The 25,946-nt window shown below is 40.2% G+C and overlaps 1 protein-coding gene across 4 annotated transcripts in view; it reads left to right on the top strand.

The window, feature by feature from the left end:
- nalcn (sodium leak channel, non-selective) overlaps positions 1-25,946 on the top strand; it is a 111,457-nt gene that overhangs the window by 39,003 nt on the left and 46,508 nt on the right. For all 4 annotated transcript variants that reach the window (XM_088352849.1, XM_088352848.1, XM_088352847.1 and 1 more), the window contains 4 exons: positions 9,777-9,908; positions 12,030-12,197; positions 21,490-21,681; positions 23,117-23,254. In XM_088352849.1, the coding sequence (XP_088208975.1) occupies positions 9,777-9,908; positions 12,030-12,197; positions 21,490-21,681; positions 23,117-23,254 (630 nt within the window). The remainder of the gene's footprint in view (positions 1-9,776; positions 9,909-12,029; positions 12,198-21,489; positions 21,682-23,116; positions 23,255-25,946) is intronic.

Below are 25,946 nucleotides of genomic sequence, written 5' to 3'. Positions count from 1 at the left end.
ACCTGGGTGAATTTTTCAAAGCACACAGGAAATGAAGAAAAAGTGTCACAGTTTATGAATTTGAATGAGTCTGTTCTTTCAATGCAGTCCGAATAAGCTATGGCATGTTGTACATAAGAACAGGTATGAAAATACAAACAAACTATTTAGGCATTATCATTTCAGTTTTAAGGTTCAAGGAATTAAGTTGACAAACTCATTTTTATCTCAGTGAAGAGGGCCTCCAAATTTCCACACCTAACAGAGTAGTTTTTTTTCATTGGCAAATACAGTTGAGTCTCATCTGCTTAGCAATGAAAACTAATATGTGAGGACAGTTTCTTGTCACGAGCCAGAAACAGAGACAGGACCCAATAGTGTTCGTTTAACTCAGTTTTATTGAAAAAGAGAGCAGTGCTTGCTTCCACGATCTGATGTTCGTTGGACACGGGCAGCTGATGGCAGGAACGCGGAAGTGGCACTTCCGTGTTGAGCGAGGATAGTCGTGGGCGGCAGGAAAGCTGGTCGATAGCCGGGACAGGGGGACAAGAGCGTTAACGAGTCTAGAAAAAAAGTCGGCAACAAGTATCAGGCACAAAACAGGACAAAACAGGTCGATAGCCGGGACGGAAGAGCATGGCAGAAACGGGTCCAGAAACAGGTCGGCAACAGTTAACGGGCAGGAGAAAACAGGGCAGGAGATTATCAGCGGGTATGGAGCTTGCCTAGCAAAAGCGTAGGTCCGCAGGGCGGCCTGACAGCTTCCTCTTGGGTTTAAAAAGAATCAATGAACCAATCAGCGCTCAAGGATGTTGGCGCCAACGGGGCATTCGCAGGTGCCCCGAATCAGCAATCATGACATTCCTGTTGGTTTCAGATCAGTGGATGTTGTAACGGTGGTCTGTGCATCCCTTCGAGACTATTCGTGATAAAGGACTATACAAATTAACATAACTTGACTTGATTTGTTGTGTCCTAATGTTTTATGCTTGGGATTTCCATCAGGAGGGTATACTTTAGTGTTGAAGCAATTTGAGAGCTTTATTAAATAATCACAATGTTTACCAAGCTTGTGATTGACCTTGTGGGGTTTATGAGCTGATTGATGAACACAATTAAAAATAAGACATGGTGGTAATATCTGTATCAAAATCTTGAATTACGAAAAAAAATATATGTACATCGTTATTAAATGAGACTGTACACTATGTAAAGATGAAAACATACTTAAAGCGACTATTAGTTCAACAGCAGTTTAATCTTTCTGGAAGTTTACCAGCTTATCAATTATTCCACAACATGGCATCTGGTTATTTTCATTTTTATTTCCACTACACCAAGTTTTTTTTTCTTTTGGTTTTGGTTTCTTTGTTACTTTACTACTTGCATTTATTCTGTGTAGCACTATTTAGTTATTCTATATAACACGCTACAGTGGGCATTTGCACGTCACACTAGGTATTTGTATATTGTATTCTTTTGGCTTTATTATTGTACTGTTCTCAGCTCAGGGATGCTACTGGAAATGTGAATTTCCCTTCAGGGATGAATAAAGTATCTATCTATCTATCTATCTATCTATCTATCTATCTATCTATCTATCTATCTATCTATCTATCTATCTATCTATCTATCTATCTATCTATCTATCTATCTATCTATCTATCTATCTATCTATCTATCTATCTATCTATCTATCTATCTATCTATCTATCTATCTATCTATCTATCTATCTATCTATCTATCTATCTATCTATCTATAAAATGTATTTAATAGGGAAGATAAAGGGGTAGGAAAAATAAGCATCTGCTTCTGACTACCCCTTTTCGAACATGTTGTGTGACATTATTTCGTTGTTGACTCATTGTTTTTGTCCTGTTTTTATTTTTATGTTCGAAATAAAGTTTTCATTCATTCATTCATCTATCTATCTATCTATCTATCTATCTATCTATCTATCTATCTATCTATCTATCTATCTATCTATCTATCTATCTATCTATCTATCTATCTATCTATCTATCTATCTATCTATCTATCTATCTATCTATCTATCTATCTATCTATTTAATTTGGTTGTGATTTGGACTTTGTCAGATTTTGTTTGTTTGGACATTTAGCTGTTTTGCGAACCCATGTGTGTTTGTTACTTTGTACCTCTTTTTGTTATTAAATGCAATTCCTCTTTTTGAGCAGGTACGCCTCAGTTACTGCTTTCCCACATGGGTCCATCATCCCCAAATCATAACCATGTAACACGTATTGATAAGCATTTGTCCAGTGGCTTCATGCAACATATTTTGCGCGTTTCTCGAGTTGAGGCAGAGATGAGCATTTGTCTTCTTTGGCAAAGTTAGTGAACAGACGGAGCAGGAGGAGGAAGCCATCAGTCTGCAGAAGTCTGAGTCTGCACATGTAGCTGTGGGAAATGTTCCAGGTATCACATACAAATCCTTTTGATGATTCCATTATTAACAGTAAATTACATCGGGGCAGGGTTACCAACACAGCTTTGTAGCACTGTTTGATCTCACTTTATTTAAAAGTGAACATTTGGAAGATGCATGTAACATTGCATGGGTAAAGCATTAATCGATGGAATAGATAACAGTGGTTTGCGTTTGTTCAGTGTTTTTCAATCTGTCCAAATTATCTTTGGAAAAAAAAGGTATGCCGACTTTCAGATTTGCTTTCTTCTAGTGATAAGCCAAAAAGCTATGATTTCTTTAAACACTGGTTATCCACTCATGAGAAGGGTAAGGGAAATACAGTGCCTTGCGAAAGTATTGGCCCCCAATATCTTTTTTGATATATTGTCTAAAGCAAAGAAACCAAATGTCTCATTTCATCATCTCATCAGCTACACCGCTTATCCTCAGTAGGGTCGCGGGGTGCTGGAGCCCATCCCAGCAATCATCGGGCAGGAGACACCCTGAACTGGTTGCCAGCCAATCGCAGGGCACACGGGGACAGACAACTCACTCGCTCAGTCACACCTAGGGACAATTTGGACCGGCCAATTGACCTGAAATGCATGTTTTTGGAATGTGGGAGGAAACCGGAGTGCCCGGAGGAAACCCACGCACGCACGGGGAGAACATACAAACTCCGCACCGGAAGTCTGGAGCTGGATTTGAACCCACGCAGGAGGTTCCCAAGACATGAACTGTGCCGCACATGCGCTAACCACTGCGCCGCCGTGCTGCCCGAAACCAAATGTATTCAACATTTTATATTGTGCAAACAAATCAAATCATCAAAAGCAAGTGTTGCAAAAATATTGGCCCCATTTGAGTTGATATAGCCTCCTTTTGCTGGGATCCCAGCCACAAGTCTTTCTCTACAAGTTTTGCACATTTTTTCTTACTAAACAGCTCAAGTTACTTGAGATTTAATGGTGACTGTTTGTGCACAGCATTTTTCCGATCTTTCCACAAATGCCCTCTAGGATTGAGGTCAGGACTTTGGCTTGGCCATTCTTACAACTTTGTATTGTTAGGGGCCGGTCACACAGACATTTGCGGCTGAATCACGGCTAAAATTTTGCGTTTTTTTTTTGCCCGTGGTTGCCCGCGATGGAAAATGCGCAAAATTGGCCAACCCGCTGTTCATCGGTGGTATGCCCGCAAAACACGCCGGCGACTGTTCCGCTTCCTCATCGCGTCATTTCTGCGTCATTTTCTCGTGTGGACCACGGGTATAAAAGCTCCTGATCCGGGTGTTGTGCCCAAATCCGACTCCTACGCAACACTTCCTCACCCCCCACCCCCTCGCGTGAACGCGCATTCTGCTGCGATCGCTTTTTTTGGAAGCGTGCATTGACGTTGGTGACTTTTTCATCCGCGTTAACAAACGCATTTTATAGAATACGATCGCACTTTATTGTTTAAATAAACGCGTTATATAGACTAGGATCTCCCAAATGTTATAATTAGCTCGCTTTATTGTTTTAATAAGCGTTTTATATAGAATACGATGGCTTTTGTTGGAAGCGCAGCAGAATGCGCGTTCACGCGAGGGGGGGGGGGGGGATTTACCGTTCAATTACGTTCACAACAAAAACAAAGACGGAATGGTTTAAGTTGTATTACATTCCCAACAAATGCAAGACAAAGTGGTTTTGGTTATATGTTCGCCATTACATTCCCTAAAAGTGAGATAAAACGAGGTAAAAGTGGGGATGCGAATCTCGACAGGGATGCATTTCTCGGATAACACCGGGCTGTAGAAATCATAACCGCTCAAGACACAGTCCAGTGAAGATCAAGCTTTCAAGCTATGGCATCATTTTTATTTTATTATCTTGAAAAGAAATGTCAAGGAATAAAAATGGATTAAGACGAGGTCACTACGCTGACGGGGATCCATGTTCACCCCCTTGACGTCTCGAGCACAACTGACGTGTGCTCGGCAAATCGCGCTGTATATACGCGGAGAAAGGCGTTTGACTGTCACACGCATAACACGCTAATTTCACGTAATAACACCGCGATACAGGCGCAGAACATGCTATTACCATGCTCCACCCACGATTACCTGCTGAAATTTCCCGTCCTACCCATATGTAACCACGCCCTGGCCGCGGCCAGAGCACGTCGTTCCGCGTCATTTCCGCGTCATTACCTCGTGTTGACCACGTGTGCGGCACGCGGTTTAACACGTGCTCAAACTTTTGAGCAGCTCAAAAGTTTTGCGCGCGGCCAACCACGTGTGAATTTCCGACCGCTAGTAAAGCACTGCTGTATCTCGTCTATATGGCGGTCTCAAAACGTCCAACAGCGCCCAACAGCATCTGCTTCACGCCCAGAAATTTCTGGCCGTGGTTCAACCTTGATACGCTCGTGAAAGGCTGTGTACCCGCGCTCTGAAGAATTGAGCAGCTCAAAACTTTTTCGCGCTGCCACCCGCGCGCGAATTTCCGACCTCGTGTTAAGCACTGCTGTATCTCGTCTGAATGGCGATCTCAATGCGTCCAATAGCGTCCGCCTCAAAGGCAGAAATTTCTGGCCGTGATTCAGCCGCAAATGTCTGTGTGACCGGCCCCTTAGTTTGAAACCATTCCATTGTAGATTTTGCTTTATGTTTAGGGTTTCTGTCCTGTTGGAAGGTAAACCTTCGCCCAATTCTCAGGTCTCTTGCAGACTCCAGCTTGTCTGCCAAAATTGCCCCTTATTTGGCTCCATCCATTTTTCCATCAGTTCTAACGATCTTCCCAGTTCCTGCCGAAGATAAGCAACACCAGAGCATGGTGCTCCCACCACCATATTTCACAGCGTTTTCAGGTGGATGTGAAGTGTTACTCTTACGCTAAACTTAACACTTTCCATTCAGCCCAAAAAGTTCAATTTTGGTCTCACCTGACCAGAGCACCTTGTTCCACATGTTATCTGTGCCTTCCATGTGGCATCTTGCAAACTTTTCATGGTATTCTTTCAGAAAAGGCTTTCTTCTTGCCACTCTTCCATTAAGGGCATATTCATGCGGAGTACGACCAATAGTTGTCTTATGCACAAATTGTCCCACCTCAGCAGTGTATGCCTGCAGATCATCCAATGTGATCATGGATCTCTTGGTTGCTTCTGTGATTCGTTTTTTCCTTGTTTGGCCCAACGGTTTAGGATGGCCAGGTTTTGGTTGGTTTGCACTGGTATAATGCTCTCTCCATTTTGTGTTTATTGCTCACACAGTGTTCAGAAAGATGAGTATATGTTGCAAAATCAGGGGCAGCAGTAGCTCAGGAGGTAGAGCGCTCGTCTTGGGATCAAGGGATCCCAGTTCGAATCCCGGCTCATCTGTGTTACATGTCGAAGTGTCCTTGGGTAAGACACTGAACCCCTAATACCCCCAATAAGCAGGTTAGCGCCTTAAATGGCTGCAAGGCCGCTATTGGGAAATGTGGAGCACATTGTAAAGCGCTTTGGGAAGTCATTGACTTGAAAAGCGCTATATAAATGCAGATCATTCCATTTCATTTCATTTCAAAATCATCTTGTATCCCGTTCCTGGTTTGAACTTTTACACAACTTTATCCCGGACCTGCCTGATATGTTGTCTGGTCTTCATACTGTTCTGTTCAGGTGCATTTGATTTGACATGGGCAACAATGTGTGGTGAGTTGCACTGCCTGTCGCCAGTTTAAAGAAGGAAATAAAGAAGGGATACAGGGACAACATAAAAAAGGTTGTTCCTAAAATATAATGTGCAGGTTTCACCACCCCCAATTTGTAAAGGTTGAAATTGCACAGTGCTTTGTTGATGGCTCGCGTTGTCATAAAGGGGTGATTCTACAAGGCTGAAGGAATATAGCCTGAGTCACTTCTTTGAAAAAAGTGTTTCATGTAGTCAAGCCCTTTCGGTTCCCTTTCAGACATACTCTACCTGGTGTTTGCCTTTGTTCACACACACGCCCATACATTAATTTCAGGGGAAAAGACCCCTGAGGCAAGTAGCTGGCTCTTGGAAATGTCAAACTACTTTGTCATGTCCAATCTCAGTCAACCTATCCTCTGCGTGAGTCTGTTTTCTGAGTGTGGTAGAAAGAAACACTGCAGTTCATATATCCATCCATCCATTATCTGCACCGCATATCCTCAGTAGGGTCGCGGGGGTGCTGGAGCCCACCCCAGCTATCTTCAGGCAGTGGGCAGGGGACACCCTGAACTGGTTGCCAGCCATTCGCAGCTATCTTCAGGAAATGGGCAGGGGACACGCTGAACTGGTTGCCAGCCAGTCGTAGGGCACACAGGGACAGACAATTCACTTGCTCATTCACTCCTAGGGACAATTTGGACCGGCAAATTAACATGACATGCATGTTTTTGGAATGTGGGAGGAAACCGGAGTGCCCGGAGGAAACCCATGCAAGTACGGGGAGAACATGCAAACTCCGCACAGGAGGTTCAATCTCATGACCACAGAACTGTGCCGCACACGCGCTAACCACTGTGCCGCCATGCTGCCCGCAGTACATATATAACATAAGTAATTTAAATGGGAGATTTAGCTGGTAAAATGACATTAAATACTTCATGAATGATGCAAATGAGAGCTCTTATACATTCAGTAACTAACACATATAACAGCCCAGACCACTTTAAAAACTTCAGCTTCTGTAGAAAAACATACAATGTGATTCTTAGCTCCTTTAATGGCAGACTTTTCTCGCAAATATGGGGTGAAATGCAGCGTGCCAGTCAATTTTTACAATTTGGACTCATTTTTGATGGCGTACAGAAAATTAAGTTCTGTTGCTATTTAAGCATAGGCCCTATCGTTGTGTGTGTTTGTGCAGTCTTTTTCAACCTAAACCTAACCCAACTAGGTCCTAGAAAGCCGCATATTTTCTCTTCTCCAAACCCAGGTGATGAGAATTTTTAACTGGTTAGCAAGCTGTGTGGTAGCTTGATAATGATCTAATCACCTGTATTGGAGCAGAGAAACTCCAAAAACATGCAGGAGATGCGGCTCTCGAGGACTGGGTCGGCCACTCCTAGCATTGGACATTTCAAAGGAAATCATGAACTGTTATCTTAAAAAAAAAAAAAAAAAAAAAAAAAAGTTGATCAGCTGTAAGCATCAATTTGGATGGCATTGTCCTATTAGGCATCATCACCCCCTATAGGTCACGGACAACAGGACAGGTGCATGCTACACCTGAACAGGGTATGAAAATGTGTATTAGTGCAAGAATTACATATCAATTACTGATATTTATTATGGACCATGCAAACACTTAAGTTAACATTTCCCTGTGGTACTTGCCCAAGAAATTCCACGGGATGTGGTGCCCCTAACAACCCTCTTAGTTAAAGGATCCAACTAACCAACCAACCAATTTTCAAAGGGAAGAACTTCCTGCAACTGAAAATGTAAGCTGGATACAGGAAGCAACACAAGAAAGTTGGGCTTTTTCCATGTGTGGACAAAGATCTGGTCAGACTTGCCAAACCCTTTATAATATATATTGTTTTAAATACAATAAGAAGTATTCATCTTTTCGCAGTCAAGGACACTAGATCTAAAAATGCATTTATACTTTATGACATTGCATGATTAAAATGTGATAAAGCTCCACAGTAATGGATGCCAACACCGTTATACCCGAAGAAGAAGAAGAAAAAGAAGAATGATTTAGATATATTTTTTTGCCTTTAAAATGTTGTCAAAAGCAGGGTTTTGCTCACTCCTTGGCTTTAATGTATACATTATTTGTTTTTAATACACTGTGTAAACTGATAAGTACCTTTGATACATTTGTCCATAAAAACAAAGCTTTGATTGCCTCCTCTTTATATGTTCATGCAAGAAATCATATTATGAGGGAAAGTCCTAAAACTAAAGTCACAAAATGTCATTAGATCCTGCTGTGTGGGTGGCTGTCGTCCCATTGCCTCGGGCACATTTGGTCTCCCTGAACATTTCATAATCCTGTCGTCTTTCACTTATTTCGATTACTCCATATATTTTTGGGGAAAGCCATTCCACCCACCCACATCTCTTGCCACAAGCATGGAGTCTATGTAAGGTTGTGCTCTGTCGAATTGTTTCAGAATCTATTTGTAGACAGTGTCGCCCTTTTGTCTAAACGAGTATCGTTTTTAGGGCTTTGTGTGTATGTGTGTATGTTTGTGTTGCCTCCATCACTTTTTATTTGAGTCCCGATTGTTTCCATCTTGTGGGCGTTCAATTCCACGGCACGTCCCGCGAGAAATAACACACAGTGATTGCCCCCTTTCTCCTCTCGTTCCTGCCTGTGTGAATACACACTGATTATGTTGTCTGCTTGGTTGTTGTGTTCAGAAAAGAGTCCTGATTGCTTTGGATTTTCCTGCCGCTTCCTTAACTTCTTGTCCTTTTTCCTTTTTTTTCCTAAAAGATATGGATGACATCTAGATTTTGTGTATATTAAGTTGAGTATTTTTACCTTTATTGGTTGGTTTACTTGAACTTGAACTCCAACACAGGGCAAACTAACAGGGTTCAAACGGTTATTTGAAATCCTTGAAAATGCTTGGATTTCAATGTTGTGATATCAAGGATTGAAAAGTGCTTGAGTTTTGGTTGAAGTGCTTGTAAATTAAATGAAATGAAATGATCTGCATTTATATAGCTCTTTTCAAGTCAAGACTTCCCAAAGCGCTTTAAATGCTTGCAATTGCTGCCATGTTTGCTTAAAAAGTCAAGTGTGCTTAAAAATGACGCCTACACTGCTCTCCGGTAGACTGGCTTTGTCATTGCGTTTCTTCTTCCCTTGTGATTGACGACAGCTGCCATTAGTTCGTATGGCATTGCCCTATGAAGCCTCACTGCCCAAGAGGACTGGTGCATGCTACACATAAACAGAGCACTTGGAACCAGTGAAAGGGTTACTTTATTTACATTTATTATGGGCCTTTTAAAAAATTAGGGTAGTATTTTCCAATAGTAAATAGTAATGGAAATAACGTTCTGCAACTGAAAATGTAAGCTACAAATTATCGTTATTTTTGCCAAACACCTATATTTGGAGAAATTTGTCTCAAAAATATTTAGACGCTCTTTATTCAGATCTACATATATATACACAATTTACTCAAGTTCTAAAAACCATATTCCTTGATAGATGCACAAGCAAGAGAAAGAATCACAATTGTAAATTGCAGATACATTTGTGGCTCTGCAAAATATATGATTCTCCCTCGATTTCTTCTTTAAATGGTACTGAAGAAATTGGAAAATAGGTTTTGAAACCCATTAAAGTAAGAACCCTGAATTAAAGCAAAGGTTCTTACCATTTGCACTTTTGTGTTTCCACAGCAACTGATGCGGTCATCTGTGTTCCACATGTTCATCCTGACCATGGTTGCTGTTGATGTGATTGTTGCTGCGAGTAATTATTACAAAGGCGAGAACCACCGCAGACACTATGATGAGTTTTACTTGGCAGAGGTAAAACTTCTTTTCCTAGATGGATGAAAAAGATTTTTCCTTAGAATTTTTGTTCACAAATAAGAGTATTTATCTTTAGCAGATTTGTGTACACAAATGATGCTGCAACACATATCGATTGACCTTATCACAGTTGTTTGAAATGTTTGTCTTCTTTCTTTCATAATGGTTATATTTACTTTTCTAATATTTTGTTAGCCCATGCACAAAAGTCGCTTGAATAAAGGTAAAATTGTAAAAAACACTGTTAAAATATTTTCAATTTCATTTCATAGTGCATATGATCTGACATTGGCAAAACCTTCTTTTTACATTTTGTTTCGCTCATTAATTATTTTGACAAAAAAAATTGCATTCATGTGATGACAGATTGATGGTGTTTATTTTCATTTTATTGTCTGCTGATTTTCAAAAGAAAATGAAAAAATAATATTACAGTATTTTTCAAACTTGGTTGCTCTTGCGACTTATAGTCTGGAGTGAAACATAAAGTAAAACATAAATGTATGATGTACAGAAAATACTATATGCTTTATCACATTGTGAAATCAGATAGTCAAGTCAAGTCACATTTATGTTTATCAACCTTAGTCACAAAAGTCTCAATGACCTCCCCAAGTCTACAGTAAGATAGTAGCAACATTACCTGTTTACAATCCTGAACGAGGGCAAGGAAAAACAATAAAGAAAATGAAAAACCTTAAGAAGGGACTATACATTTTGTATTCCGCCTTCCGGGATAACCAGGGTGCAATCAGATCAGGAAATGGCGTATTTGTGGCCTGTGCAGTCATTCGAGACATTTTGTGATTAAGTGCTATACATGTGACTTGACTTGACAGTGGATGATAAGTGGGCACCAATAGAAAAAGACACAATAAACAAAGACAATAACTAGAATTGAGCTAAAGTCCAAGACTGCAACAACAGAGCTTTTGAGGACACAGGTCATTCTTCACCTGATCAAACTGATCGATGCAGATACTTACAAATACACAGGAGGATTTTCGTCCTGTAAATATCCACGTACCTTGTTTCAAAACATATGTGCAGCTGTCCTTGTTACTCTGACATGTGGTTTTTAAGCTAAAAATTGCATCGTACACATTTCCTCATGGATTTAAAATGAACACTATTTGATAGATACTACTATATTTTGCATGCTAAGTGATCTTACAGTAGTGCTTTGAGTATGTCCATATTAGCTGGATATTAGCTGTTTTTTTTTTTTGCCAAAATCTAATCTTCAACTAGACATGTCAAATTCAGTTTGGCTCAGCGGCCGGATCCAGAATTTATGTTCTGAGGTGGGCCAGATCATTATAAACATGCAAATATTTAGCTTTGTTTTTCAGTTCTAAGCTTGATCATTCAGCCTTCATTTATTGCCAACCTGACAATTCATAATCACAATTGATAAGCACAACACATTAATTCACAAACAATGTAAAAAAAAAATGATTGTCATCTTTGACTTTGAATGTGTTAACAATTTGTTTAACAGTTGACTAAATGCAGCATTACATCTGAACCAACTCATAGCAAACATCACAAACATTAACTAACTTAAGTGATGGCTATGAATGAAAGTATGCTTGCCTCATTCGTAATAAAAAATAAATACCGTAGATACAAAACAAGCGTTTGAGCTGTAACGGGCAATAACATCAGATCAAACTACTACAATGGTCCCACTGAAGCCGAGAAAATATTGCACAATATTGTCTTTAATATAAAACCAGACTGGATGTCAGCTCTTTACACCTTTAGTGCCCTCTAGTGGTGAAGAAGAACATTTGGTTTGCATTTAGTAAAAACAAATCAGAAGTTTCTATTGCAATGAGCTAGGGTCTTGCCAATTTAGACATACTCATTTATGGGCTGGATTAAGTAATCCAACACGCCAGATCCGGGCCACGGGCCATATGTTTGGCAGGCATGCTTTAATTGTTGAGAACAAGCTTATTTAATTTTAAAAGCTAGCCGTGTCTTCTAGCAATGATGTAAAAAAAAAAGAAAATCAAGGACTGATACATAATTTAAAATAATGAATACAACAAAAACATCTTTATTTTGTTACAGATTTATTCAAATCCAACTTCTACTTTTGTGAAATTCTAGGTGGCCTTTACTGTTCTATTTGACCTGGAAGCTCTTCTCAAGATATGGTGCCTGGGCTTTACCGGCTACTTTAGCTCCTCTCTGCACAAGTTTGAATTGCTGCTAGTGGTGGGCACCACTCTTCATATCTACCCAGATCTTTACCATTCCCAGTTCACCTATTTTCAGGTAAGTCTTAATGCAATGAAGAGTTAAACAGAGCAAGAGAAAGAGAAAAAAGCGCTGGAGTGCAAGAGGAAGAGAAAAATAGTGAAAAGAAAAAAAAGAGAAAAAAGAGTGTGAGAGTCAGAGAAAGAGAAAAAAATGCAAGAAGCAGAAGAGCTAGTGAGAAAGAGAGAGAGAGAGAGAGAAAGAGAGAGAGAGAGAGAGAGAGAGAGAGAGAGAAGAGAGAGAGAGAAAAGAGCAACATAGCGAGAGAAAAAGAAGAGCAAAAGAGATAAAAGAGAGATAGCGAGAGAGAAAAAAGAGCAGGGAAGAAAGAGAGAAAAAAATAGGAGAGAGAGACAGATAGGGAAAAATAGAGAGAACAAAAAGAGTGATATAGAGGGGTGGAGGGAAAAGAGAGAAATTAGTGAAACGGAGAGGGAAATGGAGCAAGATAGAGAGGGAGAGAAAGAGAGAGAAACAAGGAGGGAAGCAAAAAAGAGTGAGTGACAAAGTTTGGCGTTCTCCAATTTGTTGACGTTCATGCTCACATGCTGCATTTGACCACTAGATGACAGCGTATCCCAACAAATTCAATACACTGAATACACTGTCCCTTGATCTACCAGTACGACCTCTGCGATCCACCAGTAGATCGTAATCTACGTAATGAGCATCCCTGGTTTAAGGCATACTGACGTTTATTCACCTTTTTTATCCCACAGACTAATTTTGTATCTATTACGAACCACTGTGGGTTTATGATTTAAAACCCTACTGAAGCTGAGAAAATATTGCACACTTTTGTCTTTAACATGAAACCAGACTTGACTGCCTAAATTTTAATGTTATGTTTTCAACGATTGAAAAGTGCTTGAATTTGGGGTGAAGTGCTTCTGAATGTTTAAAATTGGTGCCAATTTTTCAACAAGTTTGCTAAAAAAATGATGGCAGGACTGGTCTCTGGTAGATTTGCTTTTCCATTGCATTTCTTTTTCCCTCGTGATAAATTGCAGCTTGCAATAGTTTGTACGGCATTTTCTGATGACGCTTCATCAGCATCTATGGGTGGCATGATATACCTACGAGGCACTGTGAAATGTGTATTAGTGCAAGGATTATGTATCAATTATGGTGATTTATTATGGGCCATGCAAACATTATAGTTGTCACGAGGCAGGGTGGCGTGGAGAGATGACCGGACCAGAACGGATGCAGGAGGCAGGAAGGGAGAACTCAAATGCGTTGACGATCCATAGGTTTTATTTAACAAAATAAAAGTTGTCCATAACTCTGGGACATGACAAAACAAACAAGTTTCTTCCAACTCAACTAAACAAGACAAGGCATAACAGAACGGACAATGTTTAAAACTAAAACAGGACAAGGCATAACAGACCGGGGAATATGTAGATATGTATAATGAGCCAGCACCAGCAAAGCCCAGAATCCAGCCTTAAATAGCAGACACAATTAGTTGAACTGCTTCAGCTGTTGCCCAGAGGGCGGGGCAGACTGGTCACCAAGGCGACCATGACAATAGTAGCATTTATTTGATACATTGTAATGGGAAGAACTTCCTGCAACCAAAAATGTAGGCTAAATATATACATTCGTGCTTTCTTCAAGATTGAAAAATCATATCTTGGGTAAATGGCTTTGAAAGTCTAAAAAGGACTTGAATTTGGCCATGAAAAGGTGTACGAGAACCCTTTGTTAAAAGTATGTAGTGACTTTACGACCCTATTGCTCTTGAACAGAAAAATACATCGAAAGATAATACTTTTTTATGGGCAGCGTACAAAAATACTTTCATTGTATTTTCATTCACACTGTGGTTGTTGCCCACTGAAGGAATTTCAACTAATGTCGGTCCCAGAGTGATATAGTATTTAGTCACCAACGATTACCCTTATGTCGAGCACACAGCCCGACAAGACCGAAAGCTAAACTATAACACAATATGTCACAAAAGTGAGTACACCCCTCACATTTCTGCAGTGATTTCATCATAATGTTAAATTGAACAACACTGAAGAAACATAGCGTTTACACAATGAAAGGTAGTCTGTGTAAAGCTTCTATAGCAGTGTAAATTTATTTTTTGCCTCGAAAAACTTAAATTATAGCCATTAGCAGCTAAACCCCTGGTAACAAAAGTGAGTACACCCTTAAGTAAAAGTTCCTAAAGGTCAACAGTTTGTGTGGCCACTAGGGCTGCTCGATTACCGAAATCTACTCGATATAGCGATGTCACGTAGTGTGATTGTGTAACCGCAAAACACTGTGTGACAACCCGCAGCTTTAACATCTCGTTACATTGAAAATTAATTCATCATTGGAATGTGAGGAAAGTCAGAAGAACACAAGGAATAGATGATCATCAATGGGTGCTCCCTTGGATTTTTATTGTGTGCGGGAATTGACTGAGGTGGCGTTGGAAGTGAAAGCTAACAGTTAGGCTAATAATTCTTGAGCCACCACTGCCGAACATGGCGAGTCACCAACGCCAGAGCCATTAAAAATGAGACCGATGATTTAGAGCTGCTATTTGTGGAACAGCTACATTTGCGACTGTATTTTAATCCTCACAAAGATCTCGCAGAAGTTGCAGTTAGCCGACGCTAGGGTGTAGCTTCCCAGCCGCTCTCTAAATAGTTTTCTTACACTGAAGTAGTAGCCCTCAAATTTTGTTGTCCTTTTGTATAATGACAATAAAGACAATTTATTCAACTGCAATTCTGTTTTATTTGTAGCTCTATAGATGTTAATTTTACAGTTGTCTACTTTTAGTCTCTAAGGTCATCTCAAGGTTTGTTTGAATGTCACTATGTTTAAGTTCTCCCCAAAAACAAAACAAGCACAAAAATGAACATTTGTTTTAAAATTGAAAATCGCATCGACATTGCGAAACAAGTCGGAAAGATCGCAAATAGTTTTTTTTTTCCAAAATCTTGCAGCCCTAGTGGCCACCATGAATTTGAAGAACCACTTTAACCCTCCTGGTCATGGATTTCACCAGAGCCTTACACATTGCCACTGTAATGTTCTTCCACTCTTTCATAACAACATGACTGAGCTGGGAGATATTCAAAAGCTTGAGCTTCTCATCTTCCGCTTGAGGATGCCCCAAAGATATACTATTCTATTGAGATATGCTTGGCCAGTCCATCCTCTTTATTGGTATCCCTTTTAGAAAAGCCGTGGAGATCTTAGAGGTTGGTTTGGGGTCATTGTCATGCTTGAACACTGCCCAGCGACCCAGTTTCTGGAGGGAGGGGATTACTCTCTCCTCCAGTTTTTCACAGTACATCCTTGAGTTTGTGTTTTCCTCACTGAAATGCAACTCCCCAATTCCAGTTTCACTCATGCAGCCCCAAACCATGACATCACCACGACCATGCTTGACTTTAGGCACAACACAAACATGTTTGTACGCCTCACCTGGTTGCCCCCACACATGCCTCACATTATCTGAGCCAAATAAATTAATCTTTTTCTCATCAGACCACAGGATATCTTTCCAGTAAACCATGGCCTTTGTTTACATCCTTTTTTAAAATGTGTCTAAGGGGCCGGTCACACAGCCGTTTGCGGCTGAATCACGGCTAAAATTTTGCGTTTTGTTTTTTTTTTGCCCGTGGTTGCCCGCGATGGAAAATGCGCAAAATTGGCCAACCCGCTGTTCATCGGTGGTATGCCCGCAAAACAGACGCCAGCCTGTTCCGCTTCCTCATCGCGTCATTTCTGCGTCATTTTCTCGTGTGGACCACGGGTATAAAAGCTCCCGAGCCGGTGTTGTGCCCAAATCCGACACCTACGCAACACCCCCACGCCCCCACCCCCTCGCGTGAACGCGCATTCTGCTGCGATCGCTTTTGACTTTTTCATCCGCGTTAACAAACGCATTTTGTAGAATACGATCGCACTTTATTGTTTAAATAAACGCGTTATATAGACTAGGATCTCCCAATTGTTATAATTAGCTCGCTTTACTGTTTTAATAAGCGTTTTATATAGAATACAATCGCTTTTGTTGGAAGCGCAGCAGGATGCGCGTTCACGCGAGGGGGGGAGGATTTACCGTTTGATTACGTTCACAACAAAAACAAAGACGGAATGGTTTAAGTTGTATTACATTCCCAACAAATGCAAGACGGTTTTGGTTGTATGTTCGCCATTACATTGCCTAAATGTGAGATAAAACGAGGTAAAAGTGGTTGTAGTAGCGAGGGGATGCAAATCTCGGCAGGGATGCATTTCTCGGATAACACCGGGCTGTAGAAATCATAATCGCTCAAGACACAGTCCCGTGAAGATCAAGATTTCAAGCTATGGCATCATTTTTATTTTATTATCTTGAAAAGAAATGTCAATAAATAAAATTTGGATTAAGACGAGGTCACTTCGCTGACGGGGATCCATGTTCACCCCCTTGACGTCTCGAGCACAACTGACGTGTGCTCGGCAAATCGCGCTGTACAGGACTGTCTCAGAAAATTAGAATATTGTGATAAAGTTCTTTATTTTCTGTAATGCAATTAAAAAAACAAAAAATTCATACATTCTGGATTCATTACACATCAACTGAACTATTTCAAGCCTTTTATTATTTGAATATTGCTGATTTTAGCTTACAGCTGAAAAAAACTCAAAAATCCTATCTCAAAATATTAGAATACTTCCTCAGACCAAGTAAAAAAAATAATTTTATAACAGCAAAACTAAATCAAACATTTGAAAATGTCCATTAATGCACTCAGTACTTGGTTGGGAATCCTTTTGCACGGATTACTGCATCAATCCGGCGTGGCATGGAGGCAATCAGCCTGTGGCATTGCTGAGGTGTTATTGATGCCCGGGGGATGCTTCGATAGCGGCCTTCAGCTCATTTGCATTTGTAGGTCTGGTGTCTTTCATCTTCTTCTTAACTATACCCCACAAATTCTCGATGGGGTTCAGGTCAGGGGAATTAGCAGGCCAATCAAGGACAGTGATGCCATGGTCAGTGCACCAGTTACTGGTGGTTTTGGCACTGTGGGCAGGTGCCAGATCATGCTGGAAAATGAAATCCTCATCTCCATAGAGCTTTTCAGCAGATGGAAGCATGTAGTGCTCTAAAATCTCTTGGTACACAGTTGCATTTACTCTGGACTTGATGAAACACAGTGGACCAACACCAGCAGCTGACATGGCTCCCCAAACCATTGCTGACTGTGGGAACTTCACACTGGATTTCAAGCAACTTGGATTTTGCTCCTCTCCAGCCTTTCTCCAGACTCTGGCGCCTTGACTTCCAAATGAAATGCAAAACTTGCTTTCGTCTGAAAAGAGGACTTTGGACCACTCTGCAACTGTCAATTGCTTCTTCTCCATAGCCCAAGTCAGACGCTTCTTCCGTTGTCTTGAGTTCAGAAGTGGCTTGACCATGGGAATACGGCTATTGTAGCCCATTTCCCGGACACGTCTGTGAACTGTGGCTTTTGATACCTGGACTCCAGCTTCAGCCCACTGTCTTTGAAGCTCCCCCAAATTCTGGAAGCGGCTCTTCTTCACAATTTTGTTAAGGCTACGGTCATCTCTCTTGGTTGTGCAGCGTTTCCGGCCACATTTTTCCCTACAGTAAGATAGTACATATATATGGATATGCTTTGAAAGTGCACTCTGTGAACAGCCTGCTCTTTGAGAAATTTATTTTTGTGTCTTACCCTCCTGATGGAGGGTATCAATGATGGTCCTCTGGACAGCAGTCAGATCAGCAGTCTTCCCCATACTTGTGATTTAGTCTACTGAACCAAGCTGAGTGTTTTTAAGGCTCAGGAAACCCTCGCAAGGTGTTTCGAGTTAATTAGATGATTCAGGTGATTAGTTGAATAGCCTACTTGTATACTTTTTCATGATATTCTAATATTTTGAGATAGGATTTTTGAGTTTTCTTAAGCTGTAAACCAAATTCAGCAATATTAAAATAATTAAAGGCTTGAAATAGTTCAGTTGATGTGTAATGAATCCAGAATGTATGACATTTTTGTTTTTTTAATTGCATTACAGAAAATAAAGAACTTTATCACAATATTCTAATTTTCTGAGACAGTCCTGTATATACGCGGAGAAAGGCGTTTGACTGTCACACGCGTAACGCGCTAATTTCACGTAATAACACCGCGATACAGGCGCAGAACATGCTATTACCATGCTCCACCCACGATTACCCGCTGAAATTTCCCGTCCTACCCATGTGTAACCACGCCCTGGCCGCGGCCAGAGCACATTGTTCCGCGTCATTTCCGCGTCATTACCTCGTGTTGACCACGTGTGCGGCACGCGGTTTAACACGTGCTCAAACTTTTGAGCAGCTCAAAACTTTTACGCGCGACCAACCGCGTGTGAATTTCCGACTGCGAGTAAAGCACTGCTGTATCTTGTCTATATGGCGGTCTCCAAACGTCCAACAGTGCCCAACAGCGTCTGCTTCACGGCCTGAAATTTCTGGCCGTGGTTCAGCCTCGATACGCTCGTGAAAGGCTGTGTACCCACGCTCTGAAGAATTGAGCAGCGCAAAACTTTTTCGCGCTGCCACCCGCGCGCGAATTTCCGACCGCGTGTTAAGCACTGCTGTATCTCGTCTGTATGGCGATCTCAAAGCGTCCAATAGCGTCCGCCTCACAGGCAGAAATTTCTGGCCGTGATTCAGCCGCAAATGTCTGTGTGACCGGCCCCTAAGCACTGTCTCTTCAGTAATGTTATATTAAACAGTATAATTAAGTCTCTGCAAAAATGTGAAGGGTTTACTCACTTTTGGGACATACTGTATATCCATTTTTTACACTCTTGTTTCTTTATATCTATTGTCAGTCTCGATACCGAATGATCTTTTAGTCCTAACAAAATGTCGCATGCTTCTCCAGCCTCACTTATCAGCTTTGACAGGGCATAGAATGATTTTTAATCATCCAACGGAACTCTCTTCTCTGTGTGTGCCTAGAATTGCAATGAGTTCAATACTGGCATGAGTCAAGAGCTCAGCCAGACTGATTCATTCTGAAAGGCAAATCACTGGATGACTCTTGGACCTTTTCAAGTAGCGCAGGGCTAGGGGGTGTACTGATTTCCAGCCAACATTTGCTTAGAACGAATCAAATAGCTGTGACAGAGACATGTTACACAATACATCATGCAATTACGCTGCATGCAAATCAGTCCATTTATTGTTGCGATGGTTCCTTTGTCTTTATGTTATAGCTTGTGATTGATGTCAGGAAAACAGCTTCTCTGCTACTAAGACACCATTTGTTTTTAAACAATGAATCAAATAAGATCCTTCTTTTTGTCTCCAAACATTGCAAATCAGTGTTTTCCATCAAATTTTATGAGACTCCAGTGGGTGGACATTCTACAGCAGGGGACCAGAACCTGTGGCTCTTTTCATGAGTAACAATGCCTCTGAAATTAAAGTCGGACATGTGCAATTACTTATCACATTGTTCATAAATGGCCTACTGTCGCATGTGAGAAGCCGAGGCAACACTGATATTCAAAGGGTTCAGCTCAGTATATAAAGAACACAATTTTAAATACAGTTTACAGTCAAGGTGTCACACCAATAGACCCTGTTTCGGCTGTAAATCGCCAAATAATCCTTGTAGGGAGAATTGCTTTAAATTATATTTGTTTGGGTGTAAAATCGGAGATTTTGCTCGTGACCGGATCGCCCATTAGGCGGGGCTGACAATCTACCAGCAGATATAGCCTCTTTTTGTCTCTTTTTCTGACAATGATGAATCAGAATCTGAAGGGCCGCAGTCGTGGAGAAATGATAATGATGTCAGTCACCGGAGGCCTGTCCTCTGACTGATCAAACTTACCTGTTGACACATTTCAAAATAAAGCTTTCCAGTTGACTGATTGATTTATAAGAATCATGACTACATACATAAGCACCTACTTTTTTGTTTGTTACAAATGATCACTGTAGGGGTTCAAAACTTTATTGTACAGCTGGAGTGTCTGGTCACTTGCTGTAGATGAATGGAATATCTGTCCGTAAGCCCTGTTGTGCCCTTGTGTGCAGTTCAGGGTGGTTGTAAAAGGTTAGGGGAAATGTATTTATGGCGGTGTTCCCCACATTCTTTATATGAAAGATCATTAAGCTATCTATGTTCATTGTTGGGTGGCACAGCGGCAGAGTGGTTAGTGCTTCCGTGGCACAGTTGTGGGGTCATGGGATCAAATCTAACTCCCAGCCTTTCTGTGCTGAGTTTGCATGTTCTCCCTGTGCTAGCATGGGTTACCTCTGGGCACTCCGGTTCCCTCCCACATTCCAAAAACATGCATGGGGCCCGGATGGAGAACGTTTACTGGGGGTTATTGCACACACTGTCAATCTTAGCCAGATGCCCCCCTTATGCAATTTCCCTTGTTGAGCTATAATAGACCTCACAAATACCACAGGGCAACTATTTAAATTATATATGTTTTTTTCAAATAAAAATTATTTTACATTGTATGCAATTTGAATTGATCAAAAAACATGAGGAAATATTGGGAACATGTAAAAGTTGACAGGTATGTTATTGTAACGCACAACTCTTAAGTGATGGGAATTCGGCTAGGCTCTCTATTGAGAGCAGCCCACTTTCAGCTTCCAACGGTTCTTCAGATTTCTTTGTTGCTGTAAACGATATATTACCAATAGTAATATAACACCATGCGTACAATGAATTGATACAAATGTATTATACTACTATATTATACTAGCCTTTATTTTATCACTCTACAATAACCTACTTAAACATTTTATTCTGATCAACTTTAAAGTCAACAAACACAGACAAAAAAGCAAAATAGATAAAACAATAACTCTTCAGTGCTTTAATAACTATTAAATACAATAATTTAACTATTGAAATGAGATATCTCAAAGGTGTTTTGATTAACCCCAAATTTATATTGAGAAAAAATATATTTCATAGATATTCGAGTTAATGAGCCCCTGGTGGCCTGCCATGGACTGTATATGCCTCGGAAAACACTGAGTGAAATGCTTACTTAAGTAATGGCTTGTAATTGGTTATTTACATATAAGAAATACTTGACTTCCATTAGAAACAAGCAAAAAAAAAATGCCTGTAATATCCAAGCCTGCAAAATGAAATGAGCACTGAAACATGAAAGGTTTTTCACAAAAATAAATGAAAGCAGTCAGACATTTTGAATTTGCAGTTTAACACAAATTCCATCAATCATACAATCACATTGCATTATAACTTGTTTTTTGTATTTTGTGTACATAATGTCCTTTCTTTTATCTTCAAAGGTCCTTCGAGTGGTACGTTTAATTAAGATTTCCCCAGCATTGGAAGACTTTGTCTACAAAATATTTGGGCCTGGTAAAAAATTAGGCAGCCTGGTTGTGTTCACAGCAAGCCTCCTCATTGTCATGTCTGCCATCAGTCTGCAGATGTTCTGCTTTGTGGAAGACCTGGACCGGTTTACAACTTTCCCCAGAGTAAGCATCTTCTTTCATACTAGATGTTATTCTTGGCAGTATCTATCTATCTATCTATCTATCTATCTATCTATCTATCTATCTATCTATCTATCTATCTATCTATCTATCTATCTATCTATCTATCTATCTATCTATCTATCTATCTATCTATCTATCTATCTATCTATCTATCTATCTATCTATCTATCTATCTATCTATCTATCTATCTATCTATCTATCTCTCTCTCTCTCTCTCTCTCTCTCTCTCTCTCTCTCTCTCTCTCTGTCTGTCTGTCTGTCTGTCTGTCTGTCTGTCTGTCTGTCTGTCTCTATCTATCAACTATCTTTTCTTTTTATTTCATTTTCAACAATGATACTTCACTTTTTCCCAAAATTTTGTTTCAATATTGTGTTTTTTGGGGACGGGAGAAAGGTAATGGAATGATTCAATGGAAATAAAACCAAATTCTATAATCAGAAACTCATGAGGTAAAATAAAAACGGTTTGTGAGGATGCTCAATATCTTTGAAAATGCTTGAATTTTAATGTGTTTTGAAGGATTGAAAAGTGCTTGAATATCTGGTTGAGTGCTTGTAAATGCTTAAGATTGCTGCCATGTTTCAAAATAAGTCTGCTTCAAATGACACAGAAACTGCTCTCAGGTGGCTTGACTTTGCCATTGTATTTCTTTTACCAACATGATTAACGACAGCTACCATTAGGTTCTATGGCATTGTCTTATGAGGTGTCATTGCCCCCTGCGGGTGCCCTGCTAGAGGAAAGGATCATGCTACACCTAAACAGGGCAATATAGATTGAAAAATTCTTACAACTGAAAATTGAATCTATAGATGTCATTTTAACCAACACCTATATGGGGAGAGATTTTTCTCAAACAAATTTCCACACGTATTGTTCAGATACACAAATATAGTCGCAATTTCCTGAAGATTTATAAATCATCTGTCATGATGAATGCACATGCAAAATAAAAACATTGTGTATGGAAATCAAGGCTATATTTAGGTAATTCCGGATTTCTGGTATTTCAGGTTTTTCTTCCTTTAAAAGTGCTTGAATTTCGCCATTAAAACGGTGTACGAACCCTGCATGTGGCTTATGCTACACCCCCTCAAGTGTGTCTCCTCTTTTGTGCTGGCAGACCTGTAGGTTGTATCATAATTTGCAATGATTGGACTGTGGGAGTAAGAATGCGAGTAGCGGCGGGAGTTGAAGTTGCTATTCGTCAGTGAAGAAGAAAGTGCAGACGTGGATCAGTGTCCTAGCTTTCCCTGACCTCCATGTGCTGCAGATGATTATGTTTCTAAATCTCACATTGGCAGGGTGGAAAAGGTGGTTAGCGAGAGGCATGATGTGCATTACATGTTCACCTTGCGATGCCCTTTATTCTCTTAACATTCTCCTCTTCTACTTCATCTTCCACCCTGTAGGCTTTCATGTCCATGTTCCAGATCTTGACTCAGGAAGGTTGGGTAGATGTCATGGATCAGACCCTGGTTGCCGTAGGTCACATGTGGGCCCCAGTCGTGGCTATTTACTTCATCCTCTACCATCTGTTTGCCACTCTGGTAAGGCTTTTTATGTGTAGCAGTGATTGCCATACCTACAACTAGCGCGGTGTTTATACTGCATTTAACACACTCATCATGTTTTACACCGGAAAGCATCATCGTCTTATCTTGTATGTAGAAAACAAGCTTTTTCTTTTACTGTGGTACCTCTTTATACAAGCAACTCTAAACACACGTACACGTTTTTTTTTTAACAAATACAGTATCTACCTCACTATCAGAAGGAAAATCAAGTTCACGAGTAGTTCCAGAAGCTTCCATTTCCAAGAGTGCTTACTCAACGCGACTGGTTACTATGAGCATAAGCTTATACAATTTGCATATGCAAACTAATCCGTAAATACAGTATAAGTAAATAACGATGTTAAAACACAATGGAAATAATATATGTTATTAAAACTCTATTTGATAATCATTTAATTGTCAAAGTACTTTCTTTTACCTGAAAATTGTCCACAAGGATTAATTTGAGCCTCAAAAATTGTCCTGTTGTGTATAATCATCCATTGATGGAGATAGTTTGTGCACAGATAATTAAAACTGGGAAAACAAATATATTTGTCCTTATGATAGCAATAATCAAATGTTGACCTTTTTATGACATGATTCAAATTATTTTACTGAATCATGAATTCTTTAAAAAAAACAGTGTAGTCAAAATGTAGTATTGAATTGCAGTTTAAAGTAGAGGTATTCAAATATATTTTGCATTTTATTTCTTTTAAAAATGACCAGCAAAACCAAAACAACAGTAAGTACCGTATATCCTCGCATACAAGCGACCGCCTAAATCTCATACACTTTTTTAATACTTTCTTTGTTTAACTGTTTTCTGCTTTTTCTTCTCCTTATCACTAATTTGCTTGTGACACATTATTATGGATAAAAAGGGAGAATTAAATCAAAAAAATTACAACAAAATGAGATGAGATCCCTCTCAAACACGCAGTTGACTGATCAGGTAAAAGAGATCGAGGAAGGCTTTACATCTACTGTCAAGGAGTGTAATCCACCCTTCTTAGCATTATTTCATCAAGGCAAAGTCTAGCCACCCACTGAAAACGGTCCACGACCCACTTTTGGGCCCCAAGCCACTAGTTCAGAAACAAGGCCTGAAGTGGGCTCCATTGTTTTGCAAAGGTATTTGCTATAGGTTTAAAATCAGTGAGAGTTTTAACTTTTTTAAGTGTTACAATAAATTCTTGACTAACTAGGAAACCCCTAAAGCAGATCTAACAGAGACAAAATTAACATATGGAAACAAGGGTGACATTTAACTTGAATTAACATAGTTTGTAAGCAGTAAAAGTAAGCAAATGGCAAGCAAGCTCCATGAATTGTTTTCTTATCTTTACGCCTTTAATTAGTTACTGCCTCATCACCCCGTTATGCTTCCTTGAGCTTTACACCCAATCAGCTGCGGACGTGAGAAGTGCTGACATTTTAGTGTTTGTCCTCCTAATATTGGGAACTGCCCTGATGACTCACATCCTCAACCCAGGCGGACAGGATGTTTTTGAGGATGGGAAAGTGGCAAATGAAATTATATCTGTGGACCCGGTAAATGGCGAAATAACCCACAATGGGGACTTCCATTTAGACTCACTGCGTCTTTTGTGGCCTTATTTATTTAGAGTGTTTTTTTTTTACTTTTTATGTTTGGACTTAAATTACAAATGCCAGTAGTTGTTTTGATTTGAAAGAAAAACAAATAATGGTAATAATTGTGTTATTGTTAGATATTGAAGCAGGGGTGCTCAAAAAAAAAAGATGCTATTTAATAACAAAAGGGAGGTATAAAGTGACAAGCAAGGGTTCACAAAAATGTCCAAACAAAACCATACCTGACCAAGTCCACGGCAGAAACAAAGACCAAAACAAGAAAAGGAATATGCAAGGAATAAATTAACAAAACAAAAAAAAAATCTGAAACAAACAAACCTGGCATGATGGTGGAAATGAAATGAAAATGACCCTACGACATGTGCTGTCCAAAAATCCTGTATGGATATAGGACACACCTGTGCCCAGTTCAGAACCCGCTCGGCACATGCTGGTTTAAGTAGGCACACTATACCCGAACATAACCTCTTCCTCAAGGGCCCGAAACAAGACCGCCCAAAAGAAAAAAAAAACAACATGTACAGAGCCTGCATAGATGGATGAAGGTCCTCGCTGCCGAAACAGGAAACCCAGTCCGCCTGAGGCACGTTCTCCTCGGTGCCTAGGATAGCAAAGCAGGCGCAGCCGAGGGGCTTTCTTCTTGCCGCGAGACAGGAAACCAGGCGCTGCTGACAGGCTTTCCCCTCGCTGCCATGACAGATGACCGAGCGCAGCTGAGGGGCTTTCTTCTTGCCGCCGAGACAGGAAAACAAAAGTCGCGCTCGGACAGGGATTTGGAAGCCTCCCCCTGGTTCCTTTGGTACTCGGGTCGTTTTCTTTTCCTGGATGATGGAACCATATGGGGGAAGCGGGAACTAAGGCAGGAGTGTTCAAAAGGAGGAAAAGTATTTAATAGTAAAAAGATGTACAAAGTGTCACACAAACTAGGGTTCACAAAACAATATGTCCAAACATAACCATACCTGAAGAAGTTCCAACCAGAAACAAAGACCAAAACTGGAAATGCAACATGCAAGGAATGTGCTGTCCAAAAACCATTAAGGTGAGGATAATTCTGTAAATGTGT

The sequence above is a fragment of the Urocampus carinirostris genome, chromosome 14 (assembly GCF_059441175.1).
Source record: "Urocampus carinirostris isolate Australia breed hairy pipefish chromosome 14, RoL_Ucar_1.0, whole genome shotgun sequence".
NCBI lineage: Eukaryota > Metazoa > Chordata > Actinopteri > Syngnathiformes > Syngnathidae > Urocampus > Urocampus carinirostris.
The sequence above is the reverse complement of the archived record's forward strand: the minus strand, read 5'-3'. Positions and strand labels throughout refer to the sequence as shown.